The sequence below is a fragment of the Peromyscus maniculatus genome, chromosome 8 (assembly GCF_049852395.1).
Source record: "Peromyscus maniculatus bairdii isolate BWxNUB_F1_BW_parent chromosome 8, HU_Pman_BW_mat_3.1, whole genome shotgun sequence".
In the NCBI taxonomy this organism is placed as follows: Eukaryota; Metazoa; Chordata; class Mammalia; order Rodentia; family Cricetidae; genus Peromyscus; species Peromyscus maniculatus.
The window spans coordinates 33,696,074-33,719,083 of NC_134859.1; the positions used below are offsets into that span (position 1 = coordinate 33,696,074).

The 23,010-nt window shown below is 52.8% G+C and overlaps 1 protein-coding gene across 1 annotated transcript in view; it reads left to right on the forward strand.

The window, feature by feature from the left end:
- Positions 1 to 3,530: 3,530 nt before the first annotated feature.
- Flt4 (fms related receptor tyrosine kinase 4) overlaps positions 3,531 to 23,010 on the forward strand; it is a 46,230-nt gene continuing 26,750 nt past the window's right edge. The window contains exons 1-8 of the mRNA XM_016005624.3: positions 3,531 to 3,680; positions 19,880 to 19,976; positions 20,479 to 20,723; positions 20,958 to 21,070; positions 21,161 to 21,323; positions 21,523 to 21,662; positions 21,952 to 22,120; positions 22,404 to 22,521. Of these exons, the coding sequence (XP_015861110.1) occupies positions 3,623 to 3,680; positions 19,880 to 19,976; positions 20,479 to 20,723; positions 20,958 to 21,070; positions 21,161 to 21,323; positions 21,523 to 21,662; positions 21,952 to 22,120; positions 22,404 to 22,521 (1,103 nt within the window). The 5' untranslated portion in view covers positions 3,531 to 3,622. The remainder of the gene's footprint in view (positions 3,681 to 19,879; positions 19,977 to 20,478; positions 20,724 to 20,957; positions 21,071 to 21,160; positions 21,324 to 21,522; positions 21,663 to 21,951; positions 22,121 to 22,403; positions 22,522 to 23,010) is intronic.

Below are 23,010 nucleotides of genomic sequence, written 5' to 3' on the forward strand. Positions count from 1 at the left end.
TGAAAGAATCGAGCAGGCTCTTCAAAGCAGAGTATATGCCGATAATAAAAAGTGAGACGATTTCCAGTTTGACCAGAATACCTTTTCCTTTCTACCATGAACAACTAGAAAGCAAGCCCTTTTATATGTTGGGCAGCAAACCAGGTAAGGCCTATAAAAATCTCAACTGTCTGTCTAAGGGCATATGTGGGTCAAGGAGATGAAACCTATATGAGATTATGGTCCAGAACATAGCAAATCAATGAACTGAACTTCATCAAAGCCAAAAACTTCTGCTTTACAAAATACATTATTTTTTTAATTGATTTATCTTTGGGACTGGAGAGATGGATCAGTGGGTAAGAGCTTGGGTTGCTCTTGTAGAGGACCCAGATTCAGTTCTCAGAAGCCACATGGCAGCTCACAACCGTCTCTAACTCCAGTCCCAGGGGATCTAACACTTGACCTCCTCTGGCACTGCGTGCAGGTAGTACACAGACATACATATACATAAAGTAAAGAGAAGTTTAAAAGGTTTGAGATTTACTTATTTTCATTTTATGTGTCTGAGTGATTTGGTTATTTGTAAGTATGCATAACATGTATGCAGTGCCACAGAGGCCAGAAGATGAAACAAATCTCCTGGATCTGGAGTTACAAGTGGTTGGGAGCTGAATGTGGATGCTGGAAATTGAACCCAGGTCTTCTGCAAGAGCATTAGGTGTTGTTAACCACTAAACCATATTCCCAGATCCCCCAAAAGACAGGAACCTCTTAAGAGAATGGCAAGACAAAGTGCAGATATAACATTTACAAATCATATTTCTGATCAATTATATTTCTATGTCCAAATATCCAATGGGCTCTAAAATAGCACCAACTTTTAAAAACAGCAAATGTTTTCATATTAAAGCAGCAAATAATTAGAAAATGAAATGTCCACATATGTTTATCTGTTCAAATACATAGGAATATTAACTATCTGGGGCTAAGTCTAACAATGTTCAAGAGCTTGACACACAAAACTATGAAAGGTGACTGGCGGATAAGTCCTAAAATGGAACAATATTCGATGCTTGTGGGTTGAAAGGAAGTCAGCTTTCCCAAATTGCTGATAGACTAATTATTTAAATCAGTATCCCGGGATATCAAAAATGTCTAGAAACTGACAGAAATGAGTCTGAAATGTGAACGGAGGGAGGTGTAACTTGTAGAGAACTGAAGTCACTTTTGAAGAGTAAGTTAGGAGGGTTTATACTTCCAGATATGAAGCAAAGGGTCAACCAGGGTGGATCAGAACAAAACCTGACAGCGAGACAAAGCCCAGAAACAGTCCCTTCCAAACAGATGCTGTTTACAGCCAAGGCAGAAACGAAAAGCAATGCAGAAAGAATGGTCGCTTCACAGATGGTTACGGAGAAAAAGAAGGTAAGCTTGACCCTTCTCTACCTCACAGCCATTACAAGTGCCTGGGGGTCTAAATGTAAAAGAAAAACAATGAGAATTTGTCAGTGACAAAGGCAGTGAATGTCTTTGTGATATTAAGACAGAAAAAGATTTCTTTGAATGTATATAAATGACACTAGCCAAAAGGAAAATGATTGACTCATAAAGGTGCTGCACTGAACTAATACCACCATTGTCTCCCAGTCCTAAGATAACTATAAAGAGTGAGGAAGAGCCGTGGCATGCATCAGGAGGCTGAGGCAGAAGGACTGTTTGAGCCCAAGAGTTTGAGGACAGCCTAGGCGACAGAATGATATTCTATCTCAAAAAGAATAAAAAATAAGATGCTGAATGGGAGAGGGGATTTGTTACCTCGGTGACCAAGGTGTTTCCCAAAGATGGCATCCACACTATCTCCCACCCCACACTTCTTGCTTTGCCCTGTCCAGCGGATCATCAGTGACAGTGACACCGCCCCCCACCAAGCCTGCCCATTCAATGGCACCTTCAGATTGCTAACAGCCCAATCAAGAACCACAAAAATGCCTCTTTCAGGCTCCTAATTTCCCCAAACAAGAATGAGGTAAGAGTTGCCTTTTCGCAGCTGGGTGTGGTGACACATGCCTTTAGCCCGGCGGTGGTGGTGCACGCCTTTAATCCCAGCACTCCGGAGGCAGAGGCAGGCAGATCTCTGTGAGTTCAAGGCCAGCCTGGTCTCCAAAGCGAGTTCCAGGAAAGGCACAAAGCTACACAGAGAAACCCTGTCTTATAAAACCAAAAAACAACAAAAAACACTTGCCTTTAATCCCGGCACTCCAGAAGCAGAGGCAGACAGATCTCTGAGTTTAAGACTAACCTGTTCTACATAGCTATTTCCAGGACAGCCAGAGCTACAAGAAGAAAACCTGTCTTGAAAAGCCAAGGAGAGAGAGAGAGAGAGAGAGAGAGAGAGAGAGAGAGAGAGAGAGAGAGAGAGAGAGAGAAGAAAGAATTGTCACTTTGTGTCTCACATTATGAGGTAAACTGTTACATGGCCACAACAAACAAGGCTAAGCAAGGAAACACAGAATTTATTTAAAAACAACAAAGCAGCCTCCTTGCAGATCGGTAAGAAAAACGACAGGCGCTAGAGCAAAAGATTTAAAACCCAAATGGCCAGTTATAAAAAAATGTGTTCAGCCTCAGCGGCAGTTAGGGAAAAGCCAATTAATACCATAACGGAATTCCAGTACAAGCTAAATAAAATTAAAAAACTAGTCAGCGCCGTCTGCCTGCATTGAAAACATACATAAGTAGCAGTTTCATTCCTATTCAGTTTTCTTGTGCTTGAGAGTGGGAGACTTCAAAACGGCCATCATCATCATCATCATCATCATCATCATCATCAGTCTGGCCTTGATTTTTGGCAAGGATGACCGAGGCCTGGGAAGTGGGGAGCGTGGGAACAGTGTGAACAGATTAATAAAAGCAGAAGTTGAAATCGTCATTGTCATTCGAATTTATTTTGAAATAGGAAAATTCTAGCAAAAGAACTACAAAGAGAAAGGAAGTCTGTGCGAGAGCGTTTGCCAAAACAGAAAGTGAAGTGTCACCTGATAAAAAAGACTTATGAATGAGCTCAGAGCAAAAGTATTCGGTGGGGAAGCTAAAGCGAACAAGCCAGTCCTCCAGAGGGAGTGGGGAGGCAGTTACCTGCAGCGCTCCATTCACACTATCTGCACGGTGCTCGCTAAGACTTAACGTACAGCTGTTTTAACCTTATGTTCGTTGCCACTTTGCTCACTGATGGACGGGAAATACAGGAAAACATCACTGCCCGGTTTTGTTCACTCCCCGACGCCACAACGCGCCCGGGGGACAGTGCAGTCACCTGCGCGCCTCGCCCGCCCGCGGTGGCCCAGGACGGGGGCTAGTTTGGGACAGGGAGCCTTTGGCGTAGACTGCGCAAAGTGGGCGCTCTCCGTACTGGGGCTGTATTCTGCTCGGACCGGCTGGAAGGAACAGAGAGGGGCGAGGGGCGGGCTGAGGCTACGGTGACCCTCCTCCCACCCCCACCCCCCGAGCCCCGCCCCGGGCTGCCTCGGCCCCGCCCCCGGTCCGCTGCCCGGTCCGCGCCCGGTCGGCGCCTAGGCGCGCGCTCTCACTCCCAGCCCAGAGCTGCGGCCGCGTAGGTCCCACCCGCGCCCAGGGGCCGGAGATGCAGCCGGGCGCCGCACTGAGCCTGCGCCTGTGGCTCTGCCTCGGACTCCTCCACGGTGAGCGCCCGGGCCACAACCCAAGCCCCAGCCCAGCTTAACCGCCCGGGAGCTGCGGCGCTCCAGGGGCCAGTGGTGAGACCGCACCGACGGGGCGGGAGGAGGGACGGGCAGCTTGGGAGCCTGGGTGTACCGACGCCCTCCGGAGCCCGGAAAGCCGGGGGGGAGCCGGGGGCTGGGGGCTGGGACCGCGGGGAGCAGGAAAGAACGGGCGGGGACTGCAGCCGGGTCACGGACAGGGTGGAGGGGCTGTGGCCAGATCCCAGTCCTTGGTCTATGGTCCGTGGTGAACTACATCCTTAGCCTGGCTCCTTCGGATCCTTACTCGCTCTCTGGGGAGTCCGGGGCACACCGCCTCTGGGTCCGATCCTCCAGCGTGAATCATTTCCCCACTGATCCCCGCCCGACCCCGCACTTGGGTGCGCACTTCCCGACGCCTTGCGTCTGCGCTGGAGGTCGGTCCCCCGAGGTCCCCAAGAGGGCGCTCCGGGCGGGCGTCTACCTTCTCCCGGGCTGGGATTGAGGACTCGGGACACCCCACCCCGCACCCAACTCCAGGCACCCCACACTAGCGCCATCCCAGGTGATCTTAGGTGCAAGTTGAAACCTAAGGCGACTCTTGAGTCCGCAACTCCAGACCGATCCGCGTCGCGATGAAAGGCCTGGGCTCCTGGGATTTGAGGGGATCTCCGAGTCAGAAGGGACAGGAGACTTGAACCATAAGGCAGAGGCTGCAAAGAGCGATACTTGGGCACAGGACCGGCAGGTTCAAGTTTGTGTTGAGAGCTTGGCTCTGAGGTGCTGAAGAGTAGCGGGGTGGCTGCGAGGAGGGGCCAGGAAGGAAGCACTGGGGATAAGGCATGGAATGAGGGGGCATCCGCTCAGGATTCGCTGTCCCTGGAAATCCAGGGTGGCAGGGTCATCACAGAGCCCCGATGCTTGATTGGAGGAATGCTGAGAGGCTTTGGAGAAAGAGAGAAACCTGCATGTTCGTATGCCATAGAAATCGACTTTGCACGCTTCGTCTCTTACTCCCACAGAGTGTGAGACCTGTTTTATATATGGGGAAATCGTGTAACGTCGCACGCAAGGTCCTCAGGCGTGGGAAGGATGGGAACTAATCAATGCCAGTTTTGCTATTGGAGCCTTGCTTTCAGCTTCCACTCTGTACCATCCATCAGACAGGGAAGCTGAGGGAGATGTGACTGGCGTTGAAGGATGATGAGGGACTGGCCCTTTGCTGGTTTTTGCTCCACTGCACCCAGCCCTGGACCAGGCTTCTTACCTATGTTCAGGATGTGTTGTGAAATGACTGAGTGTGTGGGAGAAGTAAATGGGCCTCTGGTTGGACAAGAAGGGTGAGAAATGAGACTTTGCTGTGCCCAGGAGGCCTCCCACACTCAGCCGAGTAAGGTATCTGAGGCTCTAGGAGGTTAGGTTGTCTGGAATGCGAGCGGCACAAATTCTTCCCCTCCCCACTGCTGGAATCCTGGGGTAAGAGACCTGAAAGGAAAGGGATGTCTTAACAGACAGGTACTTTGTAAGGATGTGAGGACCAGAAGAGGCCAATGGAAATGGGGGGGGGGGGTGCTGTTCACTGAGGTAAACACCCATGACTCTGACCACATGGGCTGTGAACGGAAGGAGATAGCTCGATAGGGTGTCCTAGGATGGATGGGAGTGTACGGAGGAGGCTGCCGATGGAAATGGAGATCAAGCCTCCCCAGTCCTGTGCCTAGCTCCACCCACTGCTGGGTCAGAGAAGACCCAGGAGCTCTCCCAGCCTGGTGAGGTATGCTGCTGCAGGACCATGAAGCCCCAAGTGCAGAGAGCGGGGTGTACAGCTCAGTGGTAGAGCACAGAAAGAAAATCCCCTAAGAGCGGGCACGCCAGAGCAGGAGATCTGTGTGAAGCCAGGAAACCTAAAATGAAGCCCTCAAAGGCAGTAGACTCACGCTTTCCTCTTATCTGTGCCCTGAAGTCCTCGAGCTGTGGCCTGAGCCTTCCCTTCTCCCACTCAGTGCCAATACTTCTGCATGCATTGTGGGCGGGCAGGTAGACACAGAGGGGCTTCTTAGACTTGGGCTGGACTTCGATGCTTGGTGTCCTGATCCAGTCCCTTAAGTCTCACCCCAGCAGTGGCCCTGTAGAAAGAGCAGATGGCATCGGGCAGTGGTGGCGCACGCCTTTAATCCCAGCACTCAGGAGGCAGAGGCAGGCGGATCTCTGTGAGTTCGAGGCCAGCCTGGTCTCCCAAGTGAGTTCCAGGAAAGGCACAAAGCTGCGCAGAGAAACCCTGTCTCGAAAAACCAAAAAAAAAAAGAAAAGAAAAGAAAAGAAAAGAAAGAAAGAAAGAAAGAAAGAAAGAAAGAAAGAAAGAAAGAAAGAAAGAAAGAAAGAAAGAAAGGGCAGATGGCAGTTTCAAGAAACTTTATCTCAAGACTAGGGGTACGGGGGTACGACAGCTGGGGACCAGGAGACTGCTGGGCAGCTGTGGTGGCTTCACCTAAGGATGCCCTGACTTGCCATGGTCTACATCAAGCATGGTCACCTATCTCTCTGATATCCCTGCTCTTAGGTACGACCCAGGTCCAGGATAGCGAGGTCTGCAAGTGCCCATGGCCTTCTGGGCCTAGCTCAGAGCTCTGGGGGCTGAAATACAAGTGTCTCTCAGAACCAATGTAGCAAAAAGGACCCTGATCCCTCTTCAGAGCCAGGCCTGGGACGGTGTGGTGGACAGCCTGGCGATCTCCCTAGTGTCTCAGGGAAGGAGACGTGCTCTGTGCAGCCACAGCCATGCGTCACCTGCTCAGCGTGGCAGAAAGGACAGGGCATGACCCCTTCCTGCAGGGGTTCCCAGGTGCCAGACTAGTAGGCACTCTGATGTGGCATTGGGTGTCTGTAGTGTGGGGTGAAAGCGCTCAGAGAGACCCAGCTGCTGCCTGTGGGCTGCACAGGAAGACATGTGACTTCTATCCAGGGCAGTGGTTCTCAACCTCCCTAAGGCTGCGACCCCTTAATACAATTCCTCATGCTATAGTAATCCCTAACCATAACATTTTCATTGCTCCTTCATAACGGTAATTTTGCTTCTGTTATGAATCGTAATGTAAATAGCTAACATGCAGAGGGTCTTAGGCAACCCCTGTGAAAGAGTCATTGGACCCTCTAAGGGGTCATGACCCACATGTTGAGAACCACTTATCTAGGGGATTCTAGGGGGGGATCTGCAGAATGCCAGGAAAGGACGTTCTAAGCAGGGTGAGGAGGCCCTCATACAAGGCCCAGAGATAGGAATGCGCAGATGAAGACAAGTGAATGGTCAGCTGAGGTTCGCCAGGGCTTGGGGCGGCTGGATAGGGAGTACAGGGGAGAAGACAGGAGCCAGCAGCAACAGATGGCTGGCTGTCCAGGTGAGGCAGGGACCTACAAGTGAGTGGGAGAAGGGGCAAGGTTGTGCTCCAGGACTCCGGCTTGAGCAAACAGGTGGATGATAAGGTCATGCATCTGAGGAGGACTCTGGGAGGAGGAAAAGGCATGGAGAAACATGATCTCCAGATGGAGGCATCCATTTGACTTTTCTGGAAGACGCCAGTTCGTGCAGCCGGGTCAGATAAGGAAGGAAAGTTGGGGGAACCTGAGCACAACCCCGTGGAGGGAAGGAAGAACGTTCTCTGTGTCTGGCTTATTGTTTGGTGTTTTCCCCTACCGGTCAGGTGTCTCTCCACCACGGTCTGGCTTCCACCCCACAGCTTCTGCGAAGCTTCTTGGGAGTGAAAGGCAGGTGGGGAGATGTGTCCAGAGACCCTCCTGCACTCTGCCAGGACATCTCTGATAGAGAAGCAGCCGGCATGTCCCAGCCAGAGCCAGGGATGGCTGAGTTCGGGTCCTTTTCAGACACTGGCTTCCTCTGGGATCTCAGTTTTCCGGTCACACTGTGGGGACACGTCTGGGAGCAGGAAGGTGCGGGCACTCTGCTGGAGGCAGCTCAGAGGCTCAGGGCTCCGGCCCTGCCCCGCTGGGCGGTGCCAATAGCAATCACACCCCTCTGCTCTTGCTCCTCAGCCTGCCACCCTGTCCCTGATGGCCAGGCCCAGGCGGGAGCAGGTCCTGGTAGCAAGTGGGGGAGCCCCCTGCCACGTGGCCGGCAAGGTCAGCAGGGGTTCATGGGAAAGGACTTGTCGGCCACAAGAGAGGACATCCTGCCTGCATTTCCCTCTTCCTGAGGCAGGAGCTGGTGGCCCCGATTTAGCAGCGCTGGGGGGCCACCTCTGAGCCAGCTGGATTGTGTGATAAAGTGGCTTGTCTTGCCAGCCACTGGGCAGAGACCTGGCCCCAGGGGTGTCCAGGGCAACTGGTTGGCACAACTAGCAATATCACAGCCACCCAGTGCTCAGAGGTCAGCACGTGCTAGAGTCCCCTCATCCCCTTCAGCACCCCAACAGAATATAGAGACAGCCTATACTCCCAACCTCATCCCTGGCTCTTGATGTCCAGCACCTGCCAGATGTTTGCCATGGTGTTTCCCCAAGGGACATCTCTGAGACACAGATCTAAAACTCCCAGAAGCCCCCAAACATAAGCATCGGCTCCTGCTAGTGGAGCAGACTCTTCCTTCTGGATTCCAAGGGCATCTGGCCTAAGAGACACCCAGCCTTCACCCACCTAGCCCCACAGGTCCCAGCCTTCACCCACCTAGCCCCACAGGTCCCAGTTTGTACCCACTTAGTCTCACAGGCACCCAGCCTGCACACACCTAACCCTGCAGGCACCCAGACTACACCCATTGCATCCCTAACCCACTACTGACCTTTTCCTGCTCCAGACAGACCCCTGGAAGGCTGCTAGAAGCTCCAGAAGTCTGTTCCACTGCAGGAGTCCGCCAGGGTGGGCGGGTTCATTCCCATTCTCTGCGTGCCCAGGGGTACAGATTCCAGGCTTCCAGGTGGGGCTTAGAAAGAGCCCAGAGTACCAGCTTCAAAGCTTCTGTAGCTTCTCCCAAGTGGAGGATCATCTGTATTAAGCCACATGCCAAGTACATATGAGTGTGCACAAGCACACACATCCTTACACACACACACACACACACACACACACACACACAGAGTGTCTAGGAAAGAGCTATGTGACCTCAGCATAAATGATCCATCAGAACACTTCACATCAGAGTGTATGGAGAGCTTACCCCTGTGATGTAGGTAAGCATCATTGAGCCCATTTTGGAGATTTGGAAATTAAGGCCACAAGGGTGAATTGGTTACAAGAAAAAAGTGACAGATGTCTGGTCCCAGATGACAAAGAAGCCAAAGAGGTAGGGGGTAAGCAGAGCAGGTAGGGGAGCACTGGAGAGGAGGGCAGGTGGACTCCTGAGTGTCTGACCCCTCAGACATTGTCACTTGGATGTCCCCAGCATGCCCCCAAACAGTACTGGGCATTATATTTCCCCCAGGTCTAGCCTGGGCCTGAGGTGCACACCTCAGTGTATGGCATCTCCACTTTGCCAGGTGCCACCTCCCTCCCCCCTGTATGTGCCCATGTAATACGAAGTGTTCCCCAAAGCAGCCATGGGTGAATCATTCAAAAAGAACATTTCATCTCACAGGAACACTCTGAGACTGCCACAATCAAGACAAGTGAAAGCCCCCAGTCTTGAACTAAGGAATTGTCAAGTGTGAGAAACCAAACTTTCCAAGAAGCTGCAAACAAGTGTGGGGGTCCTGTGAAGGGAGCCTGGGGCAGGGGCATTGGGCTAATACTGAAATCAGAGTAGAGGAAGAGATTGTCACACAAAGACAACACAGGGAAGACAGCATCTCCAGGTTTAGAGAGGGGCAATGTGGGTGACCAGGAAGCCAAAAGCATCCGAATTGCACCAAACAGAAGGGAGGCACAAGATATTTTCATCAGGAGAGGGAGTTGCGTTCTAGGAAGATCCTCTGACCGCTGGGCAGATGAGAATATGCTGGTCCAAGACTGGTACCCTGAACTAGTCCAGACAGCCTAGTGGACAGGAGAGAGGATGGAGAGAGGTCAGCCCTACAGGGCATCTGAACTCTGAATGCAAAATTCAATGTTGGCGTGATAAGGAGAAGAGGGATCGGGACCTGGTCTTTGATGGCCTCTTCCTGGGTGAGCAAGCTCCTACTCACTCTACAAAGGCTGCTTCAGCTCTGAGAACAGGTGTGGTGTGGACATGTATGGTTACTGACAATTGGTGGAATGACCATCATCGGACCACCAGCCTAAGCAGAGGGTGAGCAGTAATGCCACGGTTGACAGGAGAAAACTGGTTCTCCTTTCATAAACTGCAGACGTGCAAGACATACTGACATCCACGAAAGTGGGCGTAACCCTGTCCCCAGAGGCGATCTGTTACTAGCTGTGAAATTTCAGGCAAGTGCCTCAGTTTCAGAGACGAGGGCTTCTGTACGGTGGTGATAACCGTACCTAACTGGCACGGGGAGCACAGAAACGGGGATGGACAGGGTGTGTGAGCAGCGTGGTAACGCACTGGCGCACCGAAAGTGCTAAACAGGCATTTGCTTTTATTGTTGTAACAGGATGTATTGGTATAAGCAGAATTTGGGGGTCAGAGTGTGTGAACATTTTTGATTATTGCTGCGTGAGCCACTGCTTCTTCACATCCTTGCCAACCCCAGGAAGTGCGTGCTTTCAATTCTCGCTCAGCAGATGAGTGGACGCTCACGTGTTCCCAGGCTCCTGTGTGTCCTGCCGATGTTAGGCGTGGCCTGGGTCTGAGGGTCCCACCAGGGCAGAAATGCAGGAGAGCTGTTGGGGAGGGTCGGGGGGCACAGAACAGGATTGAAGTCCCCAAGATATGCCGCTGTCCAGAGGAGAGGGTGTATCCAGTAAGCAGGACCTTTTTCTATGGCCTTATCACCCACATCATTCTCTCTCTCTCTCTCTCTCTCTCTCTCTCTCTCTCTCTCTCTCTCTCTCTCTCTCTCTCTCTCTCTCTTTCTCTCTCTTTTATCTACCTGATTTTTCAAAGTCATTTCCTATCAGGCCAACAAACCCCAGATGAGCTCACACGAACACCCTCCCTGGCTCCCATTGAGCAAGGCCGTCCCCAACCCCCTCCCTGCCTGTTCCAACTCAACACAGAGTGACTAGCAGGCACAGCAGCATAAGCCGAGCGTTCAGCAGGCAGATGGTAGCAATGAGTCAGTCACAGTTTATTCTAAACTTGTAGTGGTTCTGGGCATGTATTGCGGTATTTGTGATCTGCCACTCGCAGTAATCTTAGAAGGAACCATCATCTCACAAGGGGACGGGGGGGGGGGGGGGGGGGTAAAATCTGATCCAGGCAGTTGAGGTGAAGAACCAGCCAACTCCAAGCATACCCAGGGCAGCACCTTCGAGCCCTGGCATCTCCTGTCCTACAGATGGGAAATGGGAGACTGATGGCCACTCGACCCTTGAGGTCAGAAGGCACAGGATGTCAGCCAGCTCAGGAGAGAACACACCTGCCATCTCCCTGCCAGGTGTTCGCACAGGCTCAGTGCCAGGGTGAGCGCAGGGGCAACCCTGAGAACAGTACCCTAGATCCTGAGCTCCACCCACTCAGCTATGCCCCATTACATTCCAGCACCGCTTGTCTGTGGTCGACAGCCTGGCCATCTTTGTCCTCCTGGGCACGGCGGCATAAGAGAGAGCATGTCACCCTGACATGGACAAGCCTGTTTTCCAAGTCAGCCTGGGGGCAAAGATCCTGATATCATTCCCTGTCAGTCATAGTGGACCTGAGGACCGAGATGTGAGCTGCTCACACCCCAACTCTAGGCACCATCACATGACACAAACCCTCCTGGAGCTTCCGGTCAGAGCTGGGCTGCAGGCGTTCCTTTAAGCCTCCCTACTGAGGACACTGGAGAGGCCTTGGAGCAGCAGAAATTCTTCAGGTGTAGACAAGGAGGACAGAGGACATTGCCCGAAGCCAAGCCGGCCTCATATACTCAGCCGGAATGTGGAGAAATAAGGACTTTCGGGAAATAAAGCCAGCCTGAGGACCTCCACAGCTCTAGATGGCCTATGGGAGTCAGGGGCAGGGCCCCGAAGCAGCAATGTCCCTCTATACTTAGAAGTAGGCTAGAGGCCAAGGAGGCTGGCTGCTGGACATTGAGGAGTCAGGCCAGTGCTCAGAGAGACAGGAAGAGAGAAAGGATGGAGAGGGTTAGGATGAGGGGTGAGGAGGGGTGTCGAAGGTGTGCCCATTGGTGCCTCACTCCATCATGCCATATCCAAGGACCTGTTCAGCAGCTCCCCAGACCCCGCCCCCCAGCCTGCCCTGCAAAGAAGACCAACACTTTTCACCCTCTGGAGTCCTCGCCTAGCTCCTGGGCACATTCATCAAGTAGATGACTTTCCCTTCCCTTGGCTCCAGACTTCTTTGTCTCGGAGCCCTTTCTATAGACATCCTTAGCACCCTCCGTATTTTCTCATCATCCTCTCTCTTGACCCGCCTGGGTAGGACTCAGGAGCACACCCAACCAGGGACAGCCATGGTAGAGGAAGAATCCGCACTAGCTCTCAGCAGCTCTTGTGTTTGGTTGAGGTTCCCCTGTCCCTCTGGGCAGATGCTTTGGAAAATGCATCTTGGCTGGGGATGGAGGTACATGCTGTAATCACAGCATCTGGGAGGCTGAGGCAGGAGGACAGAGCATTTAAGACTAGACTTGGATAGACTTGGCTAGAAACCCTGTCTGAAAAGAAAAGGAGGGGGAAATGATTGGTGGTTTAAAGGTTTTTGCTGGCTGTAAACTGGCTCATGAAACTAAAGAAATAGATGAACAGGAAGCAGAAAAGAGAGTGAGGGGAAGCTGGCGTCCCAGGACCACACAGCTTCCTGAATAGGCTTTCCTAAGGTGTGGAGGGGGGTGGATCTCTAAGGCTTTAGGTGAGGGATTCAGAGAAAGGGGGGAAGCACTAGTTTCTGGATGGAGGATCTTTGCCGACTGCCTTAGGCTCCAAATCGGGGATGGACCGATGCTCAGCTAGATTTGGGCTGCCTTGAAACTTCTACCTGCCACCTCAATTTCCTCCTTACTGACTAGATTCAGGCTCCTCCCCACCCTCTAAGGCTGTTGTGAGTACTAAGTGAGATGCCAATAGCCAGGCCAGCTGCCCCTTTGCCTGGCCAGGGCCCAACACTTATCTGCCAGAAGATTTCCGTACCACCTGCTTGACCCTCAGCTAGATGCCAGCTTTGCCCTGGGAGTGGCTGCACCACAGTCTCTTGAGCCTGACGCCAGGGTCTCCGTGACCCGAGGCTGGCGGGTGCCCCCAGGGCTGCTGACAGCACAGGAGAGAGGAGGTATGCACTCTGGCCTTACTGACCCCTGCCTGGCGTCTGCCTCTACTGCTCTGCTGCAGCCCTGGGGGCCAGGGATCTGCTGGCCAGGGGGAGGAAGAAGCCAGTTCCCGAGTCAGGAACAGGAAGGCAGGGGGAGCGCAGCAGAGGCCAGGATGACAGTGCTTCCTGCTGCGGGAAAGGAAGGACAGCAGAGACAGACAACAGCCAAGCAGGAAGGATGCACCCTTTTCAGGGTTGCAGTGGGGGCTGGGCAGTCACAGAGCCTCTGGACACAGCAGCCCTCGGGCCCAAATGGGCTCAGATGCTGAGTAGTCTGGGGTTCTCCTGCCCCTTCAAACCTGGAAGCACCTTTTGCAAAAGAGCAGCAAGTTCCTACATAGTTCTGGCCCAAAGGAATAACGCCGAGATCCGTTTAGCCGTCTTCCATCCATCTATATATCCATCCACCCACCCATGCATCCGTTCATCAACACACCCATCTACTCACCCTTCCAACCATGCCTTTCAATCAATCCATCTACCAGGCCATCTATTCATCCACCTGTCCATCTTTCCATTCATCAGCTCACCCACTCGTCTATTCCCACAACAAACTGCCCTTCCACCCATTATGCATCATCCACCCAATCATCCATCCATCTCCTCACCCATCTCTCCTCACTTTTGCCTGTCTGTCTGTTCATCCATCTGTCCTGCTATTCATCCATCCTTCCGTCCTCCCATCCACTTAGTCATTAGTCAAGTATTTATTTTGCCAGGTGCTGAACTAGGCATGGGGAGGGATAGAAAAGAGAATTATCTTGTTCCCTACCCATTGAAACTTATTTCAAATGGAGGACAGTGGCAAGCAGGGACAAACAAATGATTACAATTCGTCATAAGCAAGCACAAGCCTGAAACGGAGCTCCAAGAAGGAGCTTGGGTTTTGTAAAAGTGAGGAGATGGCATCTAAGCTGTGGCCTGGAGATAAGCAGAGCATGAGGAGGAAACTTGTGTAGAGGACAGACATGGCCCTAAGGTAGGAATGAGCATGGCATGCTGCGAAACAATGTGGTGGTTGGAGGATGTGGACGTGAGGCCAGGAATGTGTGCAGAGCGCACAGGCACCGGGCCTCTGTCAGGAGTTGGGATTTTCCCAGAAAGGCAGTGTGAAGTCACAGAAAAGATTCAAAGTCATGTGTGATATGGCTTCATTGTGACACACACACACACACACACACACACACCCCAGACATATAATATGTAATTATATATTATAAAGTGCATTTTATATTATATTTAATATATGTAATTTCTATGTGTATGGATATGTATATACGTACCACTTGCATGCCTGGTGCCCACAGAGGCCAGAAAGAATCAGATCCCCTGGAATTGGAGGTGCAGATGGTGGTGAGCCAGCATATGGGTTCTAGGAATCAAACCCAGTGCTCTGAAAAATAACCAGTGCTCTTAATCACTGAGCCATCTCTCCAGCCCCTCCGTGTGTGTGTGTGTGTGTGTGTGTGTGTGTGTGTGTGTGTGTGTGTGTGTGTGTGTGTTTAATATTACTAACAAATGCATGGAGGAAATCTTGAGAAAGACAAGAGCATGCCTAGGAGACCACTTTGGAGGCAAATGTAGCTGGCAGGCTACAGGCTCACCCCAGCAGGTGAGCACATATCAAATTTGTAATACAAGGTGTTGGAGCCCATTTCCGTTTCCTGGTGGCTTTACCCAGCAGGTCTGCATAACGAGGATGATTGGACCATGGGCCAATCAGGTTTTTGGAAGGGTCTACACTTGGCTGTACCGAGCAAGGGGGAGGTCCTTTGCTCCTCCCCTTGGCACTGTGATTAAAAAGCCCTTTGGAATAAAGTTCTGGGCTGGTGGATTAGGATCCAGGCCCTCCCGAGGCTATCCTATGCTTCTGTCTTTCCTCTCATCGTCTAGGTATCCCCTTCTAGTTAATATTTCTCACTTCTCCATACTCAAGAGTACCATGGGTTGTAAAAGTGGGGGCTGGTCCCCTACAGCATGGGACCTACCAGGCATTATGGTGTACGAAGTAGGGAAAAGGAGGTGACCATCCATGATGGTTCCCATTGGGTGACGCCAAGACTGAACCTCTGACAGGGACAACAGAGTCTGAGTCTGGCCTTTAGATGAGGAGCATGAAAGTTGGAGTGTCTTTGGGCCAAGTCCAGTGAGCATCTGGACCCCTTTAGCTGAGTTGAGAGAAGTGGTCTGAGCTGAAGATAAAGACTTTTTAATTATCTGGGCCTTTAGAAGAGAGGGCATAGGGAAAGAAGAGTAAAAGCAGGCAGTGGAGGGCAAGGAGACTAAAGAAGAAAAGAGAGCTGGGTCAGGGGAACCGGCAAGTGTCCTGAGTGACCTCTGAATCGGAGGTATGAGAGTCACTAAATGTGGGGCTTCACCCCAGAAATGCACAAGAGGGTGTGACGGGGAGTTTTGGCCACAAAGGAGAATATAAAAAGGAACAGTAGCCAGAAGCAAGTGCAGAATTGTTTCTCTGTGTTTCTTGTATGAAGATGGGAGGTGTTTCCATAGAGAAAGACTAGATATCGGAAGAGAAAGGAGCTGGGCAGTGGTGGCACACGCCTTTAATCTCAGCACTCGGGAGGCAGAGCCAGGTGGATCTCTGTGAGTTCGAGGCCAGCCTGGTCTACAGAGAGAGATCCAGGAAAGGTGCAAAGCTACACAGAGAAACCCTCGGGGGGCGGGGGAAGAGAAGAAGATAAAGGAATTATCTGTGAGATTTAGGTCTAGGGAGTTAGGGTTTGGGGCACACCAGTGAGTGTAGTTTGAGAGCAGGAATTCCAGAAGCCCTTCTGTGAGGTAGGTGTTGGCTTCAGATGAAGAACAGCAAAGTGTTCCATCTGATGTCTTGTTTGTCAATGCTGAGAGTTGGGGAGGAAGGAACATTCTGGACATATTAGCCTGCTCAGTCTGCAAGAAGTAAAATCAATGGGCCATGGCCATTGTGAGGGGCTTCGCTAAGCAGGGTTGAGTTTCTCTGGCATGTGGTAGCCTGGCTTTGAAGAGAGGATTATAGGCAAAAGACAATCAGAGTGATAGGCTATGGACAGGGGCAGAGCCAGGAGAGGAGATGGGGCAATGGATGTTTCAGATGAAGATGTAGAATTTATCAATGGTGGATAAGAACACCTGAGCAAGAAAGAGAGGAGGAAGGAAAAGAAAGGAAACCCAGGTGACAGGCATTCGGGGATGGTGCGATTTCTGGTGGTGACCACATCCAGGGTGTACCCCTGGAGGCCAGTGGCTGAGAGGGAGAGGAGGAGAGGATCTCAAAGTTGAGGGAGGGTGTGGGTGAGTCATCCTGTGGATGTTGAAGTCATGGAGAATGGCCTGAGCTGGGGTGGGGAGGAGGATGGTGAGCCAGGAGCTATAGTCAGCAGAGAATGAAAGGAAGTGAGCAGGAGAGAAGCTGATGACAGCTTTAGTGGGGAGAACATGGTGCCATCAAAAGCATGAGCCTCCAGGGGTTGCTACAGGGAGGGGAAATGGCCAAAAGGCATTCTCCATCTGGAACATGGGGTGGGGAGGAGAACCCAGCAGAGGAAGTGGTGTCCTCAGTCGGGTTTCACATAAGCAAGAGGAAACAGGATGGACAGTCTTAATTAGGATGAATTCCTACTCTGGGGGATACAGTACGGAGGCTCCTTCAGGCTCTATTCTTCCCATCCATCTATCTTCCCACCCTCTCCCATTCATCCATCCATTCATCCACTCATCAGTCTGTGTACTTCATCCCTCTGTTGGCCCAGTCTCCCATCCATCCCATTTATTCACCTGATGGTCCATCATTTGTCTTATCCTCTTCCCATCTATTATCCCCCAACCACTCTTCACACCCATCTTCTGAATCTTTGTTGTACATCTCCCGTTTAGTTGAGGAAGATGAAAGCCGCAGTTCAGGCTAATTACTATTCTAATAGCAGGAGCCCCGAGGAGGACAAGGCGGAAGCCTGAATGATGATGACTGCTCCCTAGGGAAGGGGCATATTGAACTAGACTAAAGAGGGATAGCCCCAGAAGGGAAGGAAATGGGAATGTCCTAGACTGCAGGACGGATGAGCTGCAATGCCCTGTGCCTCTTAGGAACTGAGGCCAGAGGGACAAGGAGCAGCCAGCAGGTGGACTGCTCCTCTGCTGTGCCTCAGAAGCTTAAAAAAAAAAAAAAGCCTCCAAAGAAAGCCGGGCTTCCAATTGCCACAGTCCTGCAGCTGGCCGTTACCAGGAGTGTGCACAGATGTACACTCCCAACTTCACTGGGGGATTGTCCCCTCTCCTAAATGGGGTTGAAGTAGATGGGCACTGGCCATGGTAGCTCTCTTCATATACCACATGTCACCTTTCCCCTGACCTCCACCAGGGCCATCAGGAGGGGACAGATCTCTCACAGGTCAAGACCCATGCCCACCATACCTCCTCCTTTTGCAGCTCAGGTCATAGACCACTGTCCTCTCAATCACTCATGTGCTTGCCCAGCTGTTTACCTAGCACTGCCTTATTCATTTTTTCAGTATTTAGCAGAGGGGGGAAAAACGACTTCAAAGCCTAGCTCCACATAGACCCTCTTGGGATTCCTCCAAGCCCTAAAGTTGAGCCTTCTGCAAGCTCTCTCCCCAACACAGTAGACGTCTCCTCAGACTCAGACCCAGATGACATACATAGAAGGTGAGGTACTGTGGGGCGTTTACCCACCACCCCCACAGCTTCCCAGAGTTTTCTTGAGTGCGAGCAGCAGGAAATATTAGATAGAAGGATTTATAGCGGAGAATCTTGCGGAGATAAACAGATAGAAAATAAAGGATAGCCTCGAGAGGCCCTGGAACCTATTCCAACGGGCCCCGACTGTCTCTGGTCCAGGGTTTTTATAGAGACGCCAAGGGGTGGAGCAAAAGACCTCCTCCCCCAGCACAGCCAAGTGCAGACCATCTCAGACACCTGCACTCAGGCCCGTGGTCCTGATCATCCTCTATTCGGACCTGCTGGGTAAAGCCACGAGGAACCCCAGAACGGGCTCCCACAAGGTACCCACCCATTTAGAGAGCAATCTGCAGAGCCCAGACACTTCTCATCTCAGAACCTCAAAGAAAGCTGTTTCCTAAGGCCAGGGCTACTAGTCTGCGTATCAAGAGCTGAGCACAAATGGAGGCCTTGGCAACAGCCACAGCAGCTGGTGAGTGGGCAAGTAGCTCCTTCATAGGGCAGAGCCTCCGTCCAGCTGAGGCCTCAGTTTCCCTGACTGCACCATGGGACTAGATACTTAATAAGGTCCCAATAAGTTTGGCTGAGAGGTGATGGGACAGAAGAGGGAAAATAGTTCCAAATTGTAACCAGAAGAGAGAAGCCAGTGGGTATTGACTGGTGGTCCTGTTGTCCACATGATGCTGCAATGAGACCAGGATGTCTGGAGTGTGTTTTCCTGGCACCATACCACTTGGTTAGGTGGCTTGTGGTCAGGGTGTGTAGAGCCATCCATAGTGGGGTACTCTAGGCTCTCTACCCACTTCCCACTAGCTCTAAGGAATCTGGGACCACAGAACCAGCTGAGAAACAAAACAGCCTGAGTTGCTGCTCCAAACCCCGAGGGCCTGTAGGACTGAAAGGGGCTGGGGCAGGAGAGCGGTCTGTGACCACCACCCCAGGAGGACAGGGAAAAGGGGGAAGGGACAGGACACAGCCCTGGGCTCCAGCCACACAGTCCTCCCTTCCTGTTGTCTCAGGATGGTCCTGGCAGGATGCATCTGCCAAAGTTCCAGGGCCAGACCTCCCCCAGGCCCTGCTCCCCACTGCCCCCATCAGAAATCCACCCCCTCGAGTGCATGTATATGCAACTGAGAACCTGTCAGAGATGCACAACCACGCACACTTGTGCACACAGTTAAAGCCCCACACATCACTCAGAGAGATGCATATCTGCACACCCAGGCCCACAGATACAACTAGATGTGTGTACACAGAAGACCCCACTTGTACACATGTGCGGATACACATATGTGCATGTGCACATGCATGCCTACTAGGAGATGGATGCTGGTACAGAACTATGTGAGCCACAGAGGTGGGATCCTGTAGAGCAGAGCGACCTCACCTAATCAGCCGAGGCATGGAAGGCTGAAGGTGGGTTCACCAGCCAAAGCAAGTCCACTTGTGCATCTGGAGAGGAGCACCATGGGAAGGCCTGAAGATGTGGAAGAGACCTGGGCAGGCAAAACCCAGAGGAGGCTCAGACAGTCAGGCAGAGTGGAGAGAAGCTGGTAGAGCCTAGAAACTGTGAAGAAAGGAACTGTCTGGGGCCTGGGAGAGGGCAAGGTCACGGGCAGAGCATGGGTCTGGGATGCATGAACCCCTCATAAGCAGTAGATACGGATTCAGGAAGGAAGGGGGGTCTCAGGCAGAGCCGTGGTGGATTTCACACTCCAAATCTCTTCCTCAGTACCCTGCTCCCCCCACCCCATAGGAGGAGACCTGGAGGCTCCTCCTCTTCCTGCTTCCTGCTGGCAACTCAGCTCATTTAGGGTCAGAGGTCAGGGCAGCAGTCAAAGTTAGTTGGGATTGGGCTCCATTTGTGGACGGAGACAGGGTTGTGATGGGGACCAGTGGCCTCGACCAGAGCAAGGGACAGTTTTGTGGTGGAGATTGGCAGTTGTTGTGGGGTCTTTGGGTTGATGCTGTAGTCAGACTACACATTGGGGAGACAAGGCTATGCTGACTGGAAGCCACTGGGCTAGCCCTGCCTTGGGGAAACCTCCCAGAAGGCCCAAGCGTGACTGGACAGTGCCGGGGCAGTCATGTGACCCCAGTAGCACCACTGTAACCTTGTCTTTCACCCCAGGCCTGGCAAATGGTTACTCCATGACCCCTCCAACCCTGAACATCACAGAGGAGTCATATGTCATTGACACCGGGAACAGCCTATCCATATCCTGCAGGTACTGGCTCCTCCCTACCTGGCAGTCCATGAAGGCTGCCCCAGACTGGGACAAGAGGTGGCTGGCTGAAGAACCCGAAGGCTCCTACTCCCCAGAACAGAGGCCTAGAGGCTGAGAGGGAGTCCTAGGGCGTGGTTTCCCAGAAGCCCCTCAGAGAGGCACCCAGCCTCCCCTAAAACCTCTTCCAGGTCACCTATACCCATTCCTGACCACCTGTCCCTAGCCCCAGGCCTACCACTGAGGTCCCAAAGCCTCCTCACAGGACCAGCTATTGGAGAAGGCTTATGTTACCAGCCTGCCCATTCATAGCTCCAAGAACTAGGCAGAGAGTCAAGGGCTCAGGGAGTGGATCTGCGGAATATAGCCCAAGCCTGGGTTGCCCTTCTTTGGGAAGAGATGATGATGGGCAAAGCTCTTAGCCCTTGCGGGAGGCTCCTTGGAGACTGTGGCTCTAGGCTAAAACCCGGATGGAGAGATCCTCACTTCTACTATCCTCTGCTAGGGGGCAGCACCCCCTTGAGTGGACCTGGCCAGGGGCACAAGAGGTACTGACCACAGGTGGGAAGGACGGTGAGGATACACAGGTTGTGCGAGACTGTGAAGGCACAGAAGCGAGGCCCTACTGCAAGGTGCTGCTGCTGGCCCAGACCCACGCCAACAACACGGGCAGCTACCACTGCTACTACAAGTACATCAAGGCCAGAATTGAGGGCACCACGGCTGCCAGCACCTATGTGTTTGTAAGAGGTGAGGCCTGCCTTGGGCAGGGTCCTGGAGGGAGTAGCTGGAGCCTCTGCACAGCCTGCTGACACCAGGCTGTCAGGAGTGAATATGGGGCCTTACTATGCTCCACATAGAGCAGAAGGCTAGAACTTCACCACCCTGACCCATGTGGCTCCCCTATACTTCCCCCACCCCAGCCCTAGCCCACGACTCCCTGGGCGGCCACTGCCTTACCCAACTCCTACTCCATCTCCTTAGACTTCGAACAGCCCTTCATCAACAAACCGGACACACTCCTGGTCAACAGGAAGGACTCGATGTGGGTGCCCTGCTTGGTGTCCATCCCTGGCCTCAACATCACACTGCGCTCGGTACGGTTCCCTTTCCCAACCTCACCCCAGGAGCCCACCCTCCCGTGCCATCCCTGGGACAGGCAGCTGACAGTCCCTATGTCCCTCCAGCAAAGCTCAGTGCTGCACCCTGATGGGCAGGAGGTGCTGTGGGATGACCGCCGAGGCATGCGGGTACCCACACTGCTGCTGCGGGATGCCCTGTACGTGCAATGCGAGACCACCTGGGGTGACCAGGACTTCCTTTCCAATCCCTTCCTCGTGCACATCACAGGTAGGGGCTGCCACTCCCATCTCACCCAGTTACCGCTCTCTCTGCCCCTAGAAGAACAGGGCAGACATACGGCAACCCTGTGCCACCGGTTCCCAGTCACGGGGCTGTTAGCATCACAGATGGTCTTATCACCCACTCCTCTGCACTCTGTGTGTGATCCTATGAGAAGTGTGGGAGGTGACACTGTATGTGTCACCAGGCAATGAGCTCTATGACATCCAGCTGTTCCCAAAGAAGTCACTGGAGCTGTTGGTTGGAGAGAAGCTGGTTTTGAACTGCACGGTGTGGGCTGAGTTCAACTCGGGTGTCACCTTCGACTGGGATTATCCAGGGAAGCAGGTGAGGTCAGCAGCTCTGCCAGGTACCTCCCTCCCACTGCCCTGTCCTCAGCACCACCGCTAGGACTCACCATGCCCATGCTACCTGTACCTGGCACATCCTGGGCCCCTGTGTGGAGGAGATACAGACTTGGGAACCCAAATGTGATGGGGAAGTTTTCCATCCCCAAGCAAACTCGGGGGGCTGAGCATCCAGAGCTACTAGTGTTTGGGCAGGGGTGTGTGCCTTTGCTGGCTCGGGTCTGCCCCCTGCTTGCCTGCTGATCCTGGGCTTCCCCTGGGTGTGACAGGCAGAGCGGGGTAAGTGGGTACCTGAGCGGCGTTCCCAGCAGACTCACACAGAACTCTCCAGCATCCTGACCATCCACAATGTCAGCCAGCATGACCTGGGCCCCTACGTGTGTGAGGCCAACAACGGCATTCAGCGGTTCCGGGAAAGCACGGAGGTCATTGTGCATGGTATGATCTGGGAGGCTGAGGTCATTGTGCCCGGCATGAGATGGGATGGGTCCAGTATCATGGAGCCTGGAGAACAAGTGTCCCTGTGCAGTGTGGGTCAGAGGTCATGACGCACCTGAGCAGCAGGGGCCAGCCAAAAGGAAGGAAGGGCTGGGAGGGGAAACCCTGCCCAGCTTCTACCCAGCTGGACAGCAAGGCAAGCTCCCATCTGTAGCGGGAGGCTGGGAAGCCTGGTGGGTGGTAGCTCAGCCCCAAGTTTACACTTTTGCCTCCTGTTTGGCAGAAAAGCCCTTCATCAGTGTCGATTGGCTCAAAGGACCTGTCCTGGAAGCCACGGCCGGAGACGAGCTGGTGAAGCTGCCTGTGAAGCTGGCAGCTTATCCCCCACCGGAGTTCCAATGGTAACAGCCTGGGCCCCCTCCCCTTGCTGTGCTGCCAGGCTTAGCACAAGAACTGGCCGGAGAGTGAGAAGGACAGCGCCCTTCCCCATCAGAACATTAGCCCTGAATCTCAGAAGGGGATCTGTCCCTGCCCATTGGGACCCGCACACCCTGAAACTCAGGTGGAACCGGTACTCAACAGAGCCCCTAAAGAGAATGCATATATCCAGCTAGAAGGAAGGTTAGCCCTGGAGCTGCTAACCCTCAAAATATTTACATACCAGATTCTGGCATGTGGAGTGTAATGGACAGTATGGGGTTTTATAGCCCTGCTTCCTGCACCCCCTCAGATCCCTCCAAAGCCCTGCCAGCTGGATCTCCACACAGTGAGGAAACTCAGGGTCTGCCCTGCAGTGTCTTGTTCTCTGGGCTCCCTTCCTAGAAGGGTTCCTCTCTGAGAACCTTCTGATCCACAAATTTGAGGTGTCATGAGACTGCTAAACTGTGATG